This window comes from Dermacentor andersoni, chromosome 2 (genome assembly GCF_023375885.2).
Source record: "Dermacentor andersoni chromosome 2, qqDerAnde1_hic_scaffold, whole genome shotgun sequence".
Lineage (NCBI taxonomy): Eukaryota > Metazoa > Arthropoda > Arachnida > Ixodida > Ixodidae > Dermacentor > Dermacentor andersoni.
The window spans coordinates 203,748,013-203,761,650 of NC_092815.1; the positions used below are offsets into that span (position 1 = coordinate 203,748,013).

General features: G+C 47.9%; 1 protein-coding gene across 1 annotated transcript in view; it reads left to right on the forward strand.

Moving 5' to 3' along the window:
• The window catches only part of LOC126540135 (endothelin-converting enzyme 1-like), a 78,844-nt gene extending 72,773 nt beyond the window's left edge, over positions 1-6,071 (forward strand). Inside the window, exons 11-12 of the mRNA XM_055075887.2 lie at positions 2,105-2,181; positions 5,793-6,071. Coding sequence (XP_054931862.2) covers positions 2,105-2,181; positions 5,793-5,937 — 222 coding nt within the window. The 3' untranslated portion in view covers positions 5,938-6,071. The remainder of the gene's footprint in view (positions 1-2,104; positions 2,182-5,792) is intronic.
• Positions 6,072-13,638: the final 7,567 nt, after the last annotated feature.

The window sequence follows — 13,638 nt, forward strand, 5'->3', positions numbered from 1 at the left end:
GTTGTTGCTCTAGTGGATTCTGGGGCACAGATTTCAGTGATGAATTCGGAGCTTCGTCGTCGCCTTAACAAGGTCCTAACACCACCCACAGTACCGTTCATTCGCGTCACCGATGGCACAACGTTTCCCGTGCAAGGGATGTGATCCGCTCGAATAAGTGTTGCTGACTGATCAACAAGCGCACTACTTGCCGGGCTAGAGAAATGCTCCCATGAACTCATCCTCGGTATGGGTTTTCTATCTCCGCATTCTGCCCTTATTGACTGCGGAACCGGCTTGCTTCAGCTAGACCTACCGTGCTACCATGACGCTCCTTCTGCACGCCAACCGCGCTTCTGCTCAGTGGATTACGTTCGTCTACCTCCTCAAACCGTTATATATGTGAACTTGTGGTCTTTTTCTCCCATTCCCGATGGCGATTACATCTTGACCCCGATCGTTGACGTCTTATTCGCCAAAAACGTCGCTCTTCCTGACGCTCTTATTACATATCTTATTTTGTTATAGCGCAAGCTAGACAAGGACAACAGAAGGCACATCTGACACGTGTGTGTGTCAGATGTGCCTTCTGTTGTCCTTGTCTAGCTTGCGCTATAATAAAATAAGATATGCCGTACCAACAAGCCCCTATTGCTATCCTCATCGACTCTTATTACAGTTACGGATAATCGAACGTCTCTACCCATATTGAACTTTAGCTGGTGCAGGCAACTTATCCCAGACGGCATGACTCTAGCCCACATCTCTTCTATCGATGAGTGTGCTGTTTTTGCATTCATCACCGATACTTCTTTGTCATTGCCCCTTGCCCTTCGCACGATCTCATCGATGGTGATATTGACAAGATGATAGCGTCTGACCTCCTTCCTGCTCAGACAGCCGATATGCGGCACACATTGATGCCCTGCCTCGACATCTCTGACTTCATTGACCGTCCTTTGGGACAGACATCTGTGGTCGCTCATAAGATCAATACTGGGGACGCCAGCCCAATAAGACGACGTCCTTATCGCGTGTCCTATGCCGAGCGAGAAGTGATACAGCGTGAAGTAAACAAGATGTTCACCAAGGACGTCATTGAACCTTCATGCAGTGGGCATCACCGGTCGTCCTAGTCAAGAAGAAAGATGACAGCTTTCGCTTCTGCGCAGACTACCGCCACTTAAACAAAGTAACACGCAAGGGCGTCTACCCTCGGCCGCTGATTGATGACGCTCTCGACTGTCTACACGGCTCTGCCTGCTTCTGTTCTATCGACCTGGGGTCAGAATACTGGCAGATATCCGTCGATGATCAATACCGTCAAAAGAGCGCATTTGTTCCGCTCGATGGTCTTTACCAGTTTAAGGTAATGCCCTTTGGACAGTGTAATACCCCAGCCACATTTCAAAGGATGATGGAGTCCCTCCTTCGTGGATACAAATGGTCAACATGCCTCTGTTACCTTGATGATGTTATCGTCTTCTCACCGACATTTGAAAGCCACGTTAGCCGCTTGTCGGCAGTTCTTGAAATTTTCTGGCAAGCAGGCCTTCAGCTCAACTGTACCAAATGCCGTTTTGGCCGCCGCGAAATCACTGTGCTTGGCCACCTTGTGAGCGCTGAAGGAGTGCAACCTAACCCAGAAAGAATTCGCGTTGTCAAAGACTTTCCTATACCACGTTCCACTAAAGACATACGGAGATTTGTTGCCTTGTGCTCATATTTTCGACATTTGGTCAAGAACTTCGCCGACGTTCGCCGTCCACTCACGCAACTTTTGAAGAAGGAAACCTATTTTTTTGGTGGGTGGTCCTGAACAGGCCACCGAGTTTCACACGCTCACGGCTTTTCTTACGGCACAACTCATATTGGCCCATTTTGGCCAGTCAACCACCATTGAACTTCGCACCGACACCAATGGACATGGTATCGGCGCTCTTCCTGATGTTCGACCGATTAGTCGAACATCAAGATTAACATCACTTTTCGTGTCAGTGCTTCAATGTAGAGCTTAGAAGCGTAGGCAGCGATGACTATCGTAGTGCATTATGTTATCGCCGCGACGAAACTGAACGAGATGTACTGAACGCCTCTTTTTAATTGTGACTATTTCTCTTCGCAGTCTCAGTGCGAGGCCTCTAAGCCGATAAATGTGACAAAGGAGGTTCTCATCCAACTGGGAGTGCCAGGAAGAATCAGGTGGGCGTATATACGACTACATCAATTCAATTTCGCCCAAATAACTTGACCAACATATAGACAACATGCACGTGACGTCACGGACGCACCTTCTCATTGTGCTGTTCCTCCAACATGGCGGCTAACAAGGATGAGTTCAGCGTATCACGTTCGCTGCCGCGCGGAACCTGCTTTAGTGCCACTGTAATCCGTTTGGTACACAGCAGGCAACGCTACGGAGCTTGGAAATACTCTTATCACTGCTCGCATCCTCGACAAAAATATTGTGCCCAATATGTTATGTAGGTGCACCCTGAAATCCGATGTGAAATTAGGTCTCGTATTCCTACGTCATGAAATCTGCCTCACATGTAGGGCGTCGGAGACCTGTGACTATTTACCTCCAAACGAGCAGAGTTGCCTCTTCTTGCGACGAGAAGCCTCAGCACATAAGCTGTGCTCGCGACCAAAATATAGTACATGGCCTACACTGAAAGCGCAAATGTTTGCAAAGAATATGTGATTTGAGGTGACCTTTAGCCCACGAGTTGTAGTCGTAATATGCGAAGCAGATTTTACCTCGCGAACGTCGCAGATTAAAAAACAACTGCCTTGCGAAAGGCGCGGCGTGAGACGCCTGTGACCGCACCATAATTGTGTAGCTTCCGCAGCGTTGCCTGCCATGTGGGAAACGGAGTGCAAAGACACGGTCGAAACGCTACTGACGTCTGTGCGAGAGTCACGGCTGAACCGTGAGAAACACCGCGCGAGACGCGCAGAATGCCCAGCTCCCATATAGCGCCTATAATATTCAACTTTTCACAGTGCTGGTCCTCCAGCACTGCGGCTGGGATCACGTCAGCGCAAGCCACCTTGCCTTTCAGTGGGCTGAGTACTTTGGTTAAGACGAAACAGAAAACTTCCGAGCGAAAAAAAGTCAGGAATGGAGTACGATAGAACGCGTAGCAGACGATGGAGCATTCCGGGGACAGCAGACGTTGGGACCACCTACAAGCAACGCACCTACTGCTTCGTGCACGACAACGGTAGTCCAGTGACGTCACAATACCGAGTGATGATGGGCCTGAGTCAGCATAGCTTAATCTAGTCTTGTGCACTGGAAGCCGCAACTAAAATCAGACAACCTTTGAAAGCTGTGTTTTTGCTTGAACGACCCCATTTGGTTAATAAAGACAATAAACAAGACTACAAAACAAATTTTGGGAAAATGGATTCTTTTTTCGGGTCATGCGCACGTGGTATCCTGGGCCAAGAAATTTTACTGATGTGTGCAGTTCTACGTCTTAAAAGATGTCATAGAAAATTAAGGGTATCATTGTTTTTAAATTACGCACATTATCTGTTCAAGCAGAATATTGATTTCAGCCACTTGGTGGGTTATATTCGAAGGCCTTTGCAGCGCAGACTACACGAGGAGCACTCTACAGATTATTACGGCGCATTCCACAGATAATCTGCAAGCGTATAATCTGTAGAACTACATGCGAAAATAGCCATTTATAAATTTTTTTTGCGATACCATGTATAACGAGCATCAGAAAACAATCAAAACGCTTCGCGTTAAGGAAAATGCGCTCCCCGGTATGCATTTTGCGGGACGATTTTGTAAAAGCAATAGAAACATAAACATCAGATATAGTAGACTGACACGTCTTTGTACATTTGGCGTGGAGTAAGACTAGTTCAGAAGAAAACACGCTAGGCTTGCTGCCAACAAGACTAGGTGCTACCGCGTTTGACATTTATGAGCACAGCGCCGCAGCTAGTTTTCGCAAGCGCACTTTCATTGAATCTGAATGTATGTCCCAGCAGCATCTGTATTTTCTTGACTACTTGCTCTACGTTGGTACAAACATCGATCATCCGATTCGATATAGAAAGGGACACTAAGTACACAAACCATTCGCGCTCCACTAGTAAATTACCCTTCGATATCTAAAGGGCCTCTGTCACCGCGATAAGAGGCTTGTGATGAAAAAAAAAAGACCAAATAACACAAAAATAAAGAAATGCCAAATACCCGTGGCACACCCACTTTAACTAATCACACCGACTTGCCTTGTTGTCATGGGTTCGCGCAATGCCTTCTGGAGTGTTGCTAAATTTTATCGACAACTATTCAGCACAATGTGCTTTAAGAGAGAGAAACGCTAAACTTATCAAGCTTAAACAATCATTTGCAGTGTGGTGCAAACTTAACGCACAATGCGACAGAAATAATTGGAGATGTTTTCCCTGCCTTGTTTCCTTTTGACGCGATAGCGTTAAGCGCAACGGAAAATCGCAATAAATACCACTTAGGCATCCCGCGTCCAGCGTCGACCGTCGTGCGAGGGAAGAAGCCAGACACCTTGAATCACACACACCCAACTACGCAGGCCCTCCGTGTAGCGCAAAAAGGTTATTAAACTGATTTTTTTTTTTTTTCAAAGTAAAATGCGTCAGAAAAAATGGTAAAGTACGACCTACTGAAGTGATAGCAGCGGATTGTACTTTTAACATACGAGAAAACATGATTCGGGATAACTCAAACACAAAGCCCTTTTCCAGCGTTCCTACCATCCATAGAGCGGCGCGCCCGGTTTCTTAAAACACCGTACAGATGGCGCTAGCCTCCGCGCATCCGCGGCACAAGCAAGAGGCCGCATTTCTACCAGAAAGCTCGCCTTCATGCATAAATTCGCTGGCAGCGTTTCCCGGTAACCATTACGGTTACATAAGCTACAGTTGACGGGAACGGTGAGAAGCAGTCAGGAATCTTTGAATGCTGTCGCGTTCCACTCTTAAAGGAGAAGCTTAAGCGTCCTCCGAAATTTGCATTCCGTTTGCGCTACACTACATGATGCTATATACCAACGAACCCACAAGTTTATCCGTTTGATGTTTCAAAAAGATTTATTGGTACAAAGCAGCCCAAATACGAGAAAATATCTGAAATATGCAACTTCTCATGGGCGTATAAGTGCTGGGGTTCCGGGCACAAAATACTCTAACATTGATCATTTTCTTTTTCATCCAAAGAATTACTTTAAATTAAAGGTTAGGTTTAACTGATACTGTCTCAATATATTCAGATTTTCTATTTAGTGATCATTTGTTCTAAACAACGCCACCATGTACGCAGTCAATTTGCCAACGACTATGTGAGTACCTTTTACTGTTAAAATCTTTTCGCACATAGTTCCTGCAACTATTGAATTATCTTCTAGTAAGAACTTAATTTGGACGAGTGGGCGTCATCGCGCTACTTGAGTATGCCTCCAATGTTAAATTGTGTTTTTCGCCGATACACTATGTCAGATGTCACATTCTAGCTGAATTGGGTCGTAATGTTTGTCCACAAGTTATATTTTATGTCTTTTGTTTAGTTCACGGAAGGCGAACTGAAATTACGCAACTTTGTTAAACTTTCGGGGAGAATAAAAATGAGCCATTTATTCGCATTTTCAGTCATTCTTTGCTTATTTAACATTAAAATTTATTTTACTCAAGACTTTTCTAACGACGTCTCCTTAAATGCTGCACATGCTTTTTTTTTCCTTCTGCTACAGAACGTCCCGGAATTCCCTTCTGCGAACTGGCATTAACATGATCTTTTCTTCTGCTTTCAGACTCACAAGGTCTATTTCTGCACTCAAGGATTTTTCGGAAGCATTCAACTGCAATGTCACTCAACCCATGACAGGCTTCTTGAAATTTACCTGCTCTATATACGAAGACAAGGGGCCTGAACATTACGCTGGAATATTATTTTAATTATTCGTTGTTTCGAAGAAGTCTTTCACCCAGCTCAACGTAATGCAACATAAGCCTTAAGCAACAAAGGTATTGAAGAGAAGTACTCGCTGTAGGCCTATAGAATACAATACTCTGCGCAATAAAATACGCAATTACTGGCTGTCAAGAACTTTGATTTTCGTGTAGATTACATGGTTTCGGTGCTGTTCAATGTTGTGTATCTATGCTCAAAAAGATATTGACAACCTTTTGGGCTTACCTTCTTCCCCAACAATAATTATCTTTCACGTGTGCTCTTTCTTTTTCACGCTCCTCTCTTTCTACTTGCCGGTCAAGAAGGCAGTGTCACGCTGACAGGGGCATGCGGCTCGTGACCTGAAAGTAACATGTGCGTTAAATAAAGGGAAGGCATTCTGTATACAGGATATTTTTTTTTTAGGGCATAGGTACACATATGGAATAGCCAACGTTCACCGCTTGTCCCCACGCTGCTGAGCAAATTGCAATAGCTTGATACACTTAGGGGTCTTCGTTATTTGACCCTGCTCAGAGTCAATCAGCCTGTCGTGAGACAGAGGCCGCGCCCCGAATATACCGATAGCAGCAGTCCTCACACGCACGCATGAGGTTTTCTTAAGGATTGCGTACATATCTTTCTGGCATGCATCTGATCGCAACGGCGCCGGCTTACAGGCTTTGGCTAGCTACAGTCGCCGTTGTTTTAATTTCGCAATATCTCCTGAAATGGTGACAAGGATGTCAAATAAGAAAATGTCGTAGTATAAACTTCTATGTGTCATGAAAGCACGACTGTGTCAATAATAAAGCTATATCATTCGTCAGAGGTCGCGGTAACATATACTGTTGCATGTAATTTCTATCTACAGAAACTGAAAAAAAATGATTGGCGCACCCCACTGCATTGTCTTCAGAGCAATTTCGCAGCCAAATCGCTTCGCTTTTTCAATCTCCATCGTTGTGTGAAGCACTCCACACTTCTGTCTGCCCGTAATATACAGATAAAAAAATTAACACACTGTCGTAAGTGCACGAATGAAAAAAAAAGGTATCCTGTATATGCAACATTTCGGAAGAGACTCTGGTTTGCTAAAGTGTGATGTGTTTGTCAGCACTCTCTCTCTCTAGTAGACTATGCGATATATCCATCTGTTGAGTTCTGGGTATTCTGTCTTGTTTCTCTTTGCCTTATTAGTAATTTGCAGGATAACGGGGGAAGGCGGCCCTGTGCAGCTGTGCGGAAGCGTGAGTGACGCTCATATCCGGGACGCCTCTAACACCATTGGCGGCGTTCCTTGTCATTCCAGCGTTTTCAGACGCGTGCTAGCTGCCGAGGCGCTGTTGCATCTGCCAAACAGAAGTTGTCTCGCATGCGGCGTCGCGCCAGCATGGCACTACCGCGTCCAGGTAGAACATTATACGGTTATTTTCAGACAAATTATAAGCCTTCCTACTGATGTCAATGCTTCGCCCTTCGATTTACCTGCCCGCTTTATTTCGGGGGGGGGGGGGGGGGGGGAGGAGGGGAACCGCCTTGCTTTCTCTTGTGATGAGCCATGCCAGGCGATGGCGTAGTTTCCTCGAAACGGAAGCTCATGGGAGGAAACGTCGAGGAGAACTACTTATGCGGTAAAATGAAAGAGGTCCTCACGATTTGAGTTCTATACGCGTATCTCGGCGGACAATTTGGCTCACTACTTCTAAAGACAGTGACTACAGGCGGTGTGTACCGTCTGTGTTTAGGCACCGTCTGTACGGTGCCTAAACGAAAGCGCTGCACTTACGCTACATATACGCATTTACGCTACATATAGTAAAGCGGCATCAGTGAAAACCACCTTGCAGTTGACTGGGACGCGAATTCCATTTCCGAGGAGGGGATTTTCCCATTCGTATTTTTGAGAGAGAGAACTAACTTCATCGAAAACTAGTCCGACAGTTTTTCTTCAGGGCGGGACGTGGGAAAAGGGGATTAACCTCTGTGCCGTCCCAGCTTCCGTCGATGATGATGACAGGGGACGTGTTTCCAATGCAAGAGCACGAGACCTTTCTGCGGCGCGCGAGCGGCTCCTACTGCCGCGCAATGTCGCTTTCCTCTTGCAATGTATTTCGCTAGAATAGCAGCTTGGGCTTGTTGGTTTTCCATCCTGCTAGTAGCAGCGCAAAATGTAGACAAGGGACATTTTGCGCTGCTATTAGCAGGATGGAAAACCAACAAGCCCAAGCTGCTATTCTAGCGAAATACATTTCTAGTACCTCAGCGCTTGTGGTGTCTTCTTGTCTCGTCCCTTGTCTACATTTTGCGCTGCTACTAGCAGGATGGAAAACCAACAAGCCCAAGCTGCTATTCTAGCGAAATACATTTCTAGTACCTCAGCGCTTGTGGTGTCTTCTTGTCTCGTCCCTTGTGTACATTTTGCGCTGTTACTAGCAGGATGGAAAACCAACAAGCCCAAGCTGCTATTCTAGCGAAATACATTTCTAGTACCTCAGCGCTTGTGGTATCTTCTTGTCTCGTCCCTTGTCTACATTTTGCGCTGCTACTAGCAGGATGGAAAACCAACAAGCCCAAGCTGCTATTCTAGCGAAATACATTTCTAGTACCTCAGCGCTTGTGGTGTCTTCTTGTCTCGTCCCTTGTCTACATTTTGCGCTGCTACTAGCAGGATGGAAAACCAACAAGCCCAAGCTGCTATTCTAGTGAAATACATTTCTAGTACCTCAGCGCTTGTGGTGTCTTCTTGTCTTTTCCTCTTGCGCCGTACGAGCACCTGTCCGCAGCAATAACGCAAGAAAAATATAGCAAGCTGGTGTTACCCTTTCCCAGTCACTAGAAGCTCACGGAAAAAAACGGCGCGGACCAGCTGCGGCGGGCGAACCACGCGTGACAATGTGGTGGGTCACGCTGTGCTTGGGCGTCCGATTTAGGTTGCAGGGCCTCGTCACCTCAGGAAAGTATTCGAGGATTATAGCGTACGGGCACGGTGGGATCAGTGTGCGGATGCCAATTCGAGCGATAGCCGCCAGAACGCCAGGGAAGGAGAGACGCGTCTTGCTTTCAGTCAGGCGATGCCCGCGCATGCTGACGTGGAGGTCAAAATGGGTCAGAAATTCGCAGCCGAGGATTGGCTGATTGAGGTCGGCTACGATGACGAGCTACCCGAACGTACGCCGCAGGCCATGGTTCACAGTAAGGGACCGCAGACCATAGGTGGCGATGGAGGTAGAGTTCACCGCACGGAGCGTATGTCCAAGTGACTTCGAGATGGGGTCAACCTGTGAGGTTGGCAGTATACGCTGACCTCGGCACTCGTGTCTACGAGGAAGCGCAGGCCGTAAATGCAATCGATTAGTAAGGAAAGGCTGCTGGGTTGTAAGGCGAGGTCACACGCCGCTGTGAGTGATTTCGCGGTGTGCATCTTGACGAGTTGCGTGGGGACTTGCAGTGGCAGGCGCGGTGCTGGAAAGTTCCATGGATGATACCAGCAAACGCTAGCTTCGAGGGCTGCGCGAGCGAGGACTGGTCTGGGAAGATGAACGGCGCCTAGGACTGGAGGAGTCGCGCCGATCATGAGAGGACATCCGTAGGGCGTCCATGGAAACGGTGAGCTGGTCAATCCGGGACTCTAAGCGGCACATGACCGAGAACTCTGATGTTGAACAGAAGGTTACGACCGAAGGAGAAGTCTTGTCGTGAACTCGATCAGCGAGCTCGGCGAGGCGGTTGTGGGTCAAGTTCCCTACGGCAGCCAAAACAAAGCGGATGGACTGCGGCGAGCGATGCAGGAAAAGCTCCTTCAAAGAGCACCATTCAAGTCGACCTTACTTGTGCCCAGGAGCTGCCGCATGCTGTTGACCAAATAGGAAAGGCAGCGCAGTCTCCAAGCTTCTCGGGGGTGCTGGAGACGCGCCTTCTCAGGCCCCGCCATGGTGCGGTCTAAAATACTCTGCTTAAGTTGCTGCTGCAGGGCGTCGCCCAATGTTGCAACGTTGATGTTACCCCCTCTTGAGGCACCTTAGGAGACAGGTCGTAAAGTAAGTGGCGAAACAGAGAATGTGATGGGGTGCAGATAGAAGATGGCTTCCACCTGGGCTAACCAAGCATGCGGGTTCTCGCGCCATTATGTGGGCAAGTGGAGCTAGAGAGCTGCGACGTCCCGTGGGCGCGAGGTAGCGTCGGGCGGAAGGTTGTCTGAGGGCGGTAGGTTGTTTGGGTCGGTCATTTCTTAGGCCGAAGTCGCCACTGTCGCGAACCGAGGTGTCGCAGCGGAGCACCAGAACATGAGTACCAGCCTGGCAGGAGGAGGAGGAAAAAAAAGGAAGTAAAGGTAGGGAGGTCAACCAGACACGTCCGGTTTGCTACCCTACACAGGGCAAGGGTTTTAAGGGAAGAAGAGAAAGAAGGGGGAGGGAAGAAGGTAACATCGATGTGATTCTATACTTGCGGATGTCCATAACTTCACGCCTCTAATCGGTCACTGAGGCCTGTCGCTTTCACGAAACGTAGCAGTGCCTGCGTCGCTTTGTAAGTCTCCGACGCGTAGGGCCGTGGTCCGAGAATCTTAGTCCCTGAAAATGGTCTGTTAACTAATCGGTTTAACACCCTCCGAAGAACACCCTCTGTTCATTGTCATAGATATTACAAAACCACAACACGCGCTGGATCGTCATTTCCCAGTTGCGCGAATCACAGATCGGTGTGTCAGACAATCCAATAAGGAATGAGTAGGCTTTTGTAATATCCACCCCTAACCAGAGGCGGCGCAGTAAAGTTGCATCACGGCGAGAGAAGTTCGATGGAATCTGCAGTTTCAATGTAGGATCCAGCCGGTGGAGACGGCAAGCCCCGCCGGGTAGACACATAGAACAGCAATGCGCATGCCGCGCTTGCTCATCGAGTGTGCGCCGCCTTCTTTATTTTCCTTTCGCAGCGGGAACCAAGGGGCCGGCTTAGGGCACCGACCTTAGTGTCCCTGCGTGGCGGCATTTGTGGGCGCTACAACGTTAATGACGTTCACTGAAGAGCGGCATGCACGGTGGCACATGCCCAGTGACTCAAATTGGCATTAAAGAGGTTCGTTGGAGACAAGCGCAGAGCGAGTACAAGAGCGGTACCTGCACACTTGCGCATCTACGTGCAGTGACCCACGTAAGCGTGAAAGAGGTGCTTTGAAGAGCGGCACATATGTACACATTGCCCACATACTCTGTTATACAAATTGGCCCGACAGTTTAGTTTCGAATTCTATTAGCACAGCAGGCCGATGCGCTACCCTGTCGTGCATGAACTACCCAGTGACCCAGATAGGTAGTAAACGGTTGGATACATAGATAGACAGATAAGCAGTTCGCCTCCGGGAAGTACTTGAAGTTCCCTGAGGATGCAAACCCATTAAAGCTGCCCCGTTTTTTGGTGATCTTGCGCTGTACGCAAAGGCGTGTTTTTATGTGGTCCTTTTCTGCAATCTCATTTTCTACGCGGCACTGACTTGCATTGATAACTGCAGTAGAAGGTTGCCTCGTAGGTCGTAGATCTTGCGGCGCGTATAGTGTTACATGTCGTGTATTCGTTCTTTTGGTGTGTTAGTACACATAGCTTGGTTAACGCCGACTGATGTGTGTGTCGCGGGCATATTAGGTGTTTCTGCGCCAGGATCCAAGTTGTAACAGTTCATCTTATGAATAGTATGCGGACCACCAGCATGTGAAATGCGTGGACATGTTGTTCAGGAGCTAGCTCCATTTCAAAAAATGCCCGAACTCAACAGTGCGGTCAGTATGACTTAAATAAATTCGCTCGTGAGTTAGCACGCTAACGAGCTTTCCTGTGCGTTTTCTAAGGAGTGTAAGCTTGGAATTCCGATCTGGAATTAACACTTTAGGATGAACCTTTAGATCGAGGCATACTGCGATTTCTGTTCAGAATATACGCAGAACAACGAAATGTTCTCAATGGACAACTGCTCAATCGATTTGAATGAAAGGTGTTGCGTTTAAAGAGAAAGTCAAGTTCTACTGACTGTTGAAACATTATTTGATTTACGGCATCAAACTTTTAACAAATACTCCAGGAAATTCGCAAGCTTTAAAAAATGTCATAGCTTCGCCCGTAAGGCGAAGCATAAGTGGTATGACACATTATTTGAAAGCTATATGAATAGAGGATAGTACTTCTTTCGACCACATAAGCTGCTGTAAACATTCGGTTGCTAGCTTAATTGCAAGCATGCTGTCATGCGCCGACAGGCAAACATCACTAGATTTCACTCTACGACCGCGGACGCGCTTCGAGATTGCTGACGTGATAAGCGCAGCAGCAGCGGCAAGCGATTGGCCCTTTGGGCTGCTTCTCGCTTCAGTGCTAATTATAAACGCTAGAGAACACAGCACACACGTAACCATCAGCTACCTCGGGTTGCCTATACCTCTGCACCTACCGCATGTGCAGCCGTGAACGAATTATGAGAGCAGAGGCGCGCAGAATCTCTCCACATAAAGCAAAACTATGAACATTGCATTCCGCCCCATCTAGCAACCTGCGCAATTGTGAAATCAGTCTCCCCTCAACATGTGGCGAATACCAGTAACGTGATGGCGTGCGCGCCGATGGACTCTTTGTATACAGTCCGTCTTTCAGAACGAAAGAAAGAATGGCTGGAGGTGAAGGGAATCGCGTGCCGGGGAAAGTACAAAGGAGCACGCTGAACGTGCGGCAAAGCAACGCCTCCTAGAGTAAAGTCTAAGTGACGTCGAGCGAAGGGGGAAGGAGAAACGAGGTGAAAGGTCGCGTAAGGCGAAGGTAGGTGGGGATGCGCTAGGTCGACCTCCTCTGGCATTCGCTACTATTGCTGTCTTCGTTTGCGGTACGGACAAGCCGGGTTCGTCTCCGGCAGCTGCCGCGTATGGCGCGGCCGCACGAGCCCTGTCTTGAATGCGATCCGCCATTCGGACAGTGTAGGTGTCTACCGAAGGCCGATGGTTTCGTGTGAATATAGCACCCATACGCTTGCACGTCACCCGCGTTCACGAACTTTTTCACCCACTAGCAAAAGTTAAACGTTATTGGTTGGCGCAGGACGCACCGGTAGTATGGCAAGTTTCACGAACCTTATCGATGGTTCTATCATCTGTCTCTTGCCACCGAACACTGTGTAACCTGACTGTGTGTGTGATGCGAATTGTTTAGTACTTTCTGGAATGCACGCGGGCACCAGTGATTACACTCGAACATTCGACGAATCACATATAGAAGTCGACGCGCTTGACATGCTCATCAGATTTCGATGCTCGCCTACTGCGCTAGCCTCTATCGTTGTGCTTTACGTTTCACTTGCTTCTGTGGACATAGGTAGGCCCATATGAAGAGTTCGTTTCGTGATTCACAGTTTTGCTACTGTGTTCTTGACCATCCCTCCAACATGACAGCAGGCTCAGGTGCTTGGTACAGCTCCCTAAGGAGAACATCGCTGTATTCATGGAAGATGGACTCCTCTTTTCCGTCATGCATATCCAGAAATGCCTGAGGAGTAGAAAATGCGCCTTCTCATTCGCGGTATAAAACAATAACTCGTCGTCAGACTGATCCGCAACCCGCCCAAGACCGTAGCGGAATTTCTCAAAGGCCACGACGATCGAGAAGACGGTGAAAATGCGCACCCGACAATTCAATCGCCGCTGAATGATAGACTCTGCAGAAGTTCA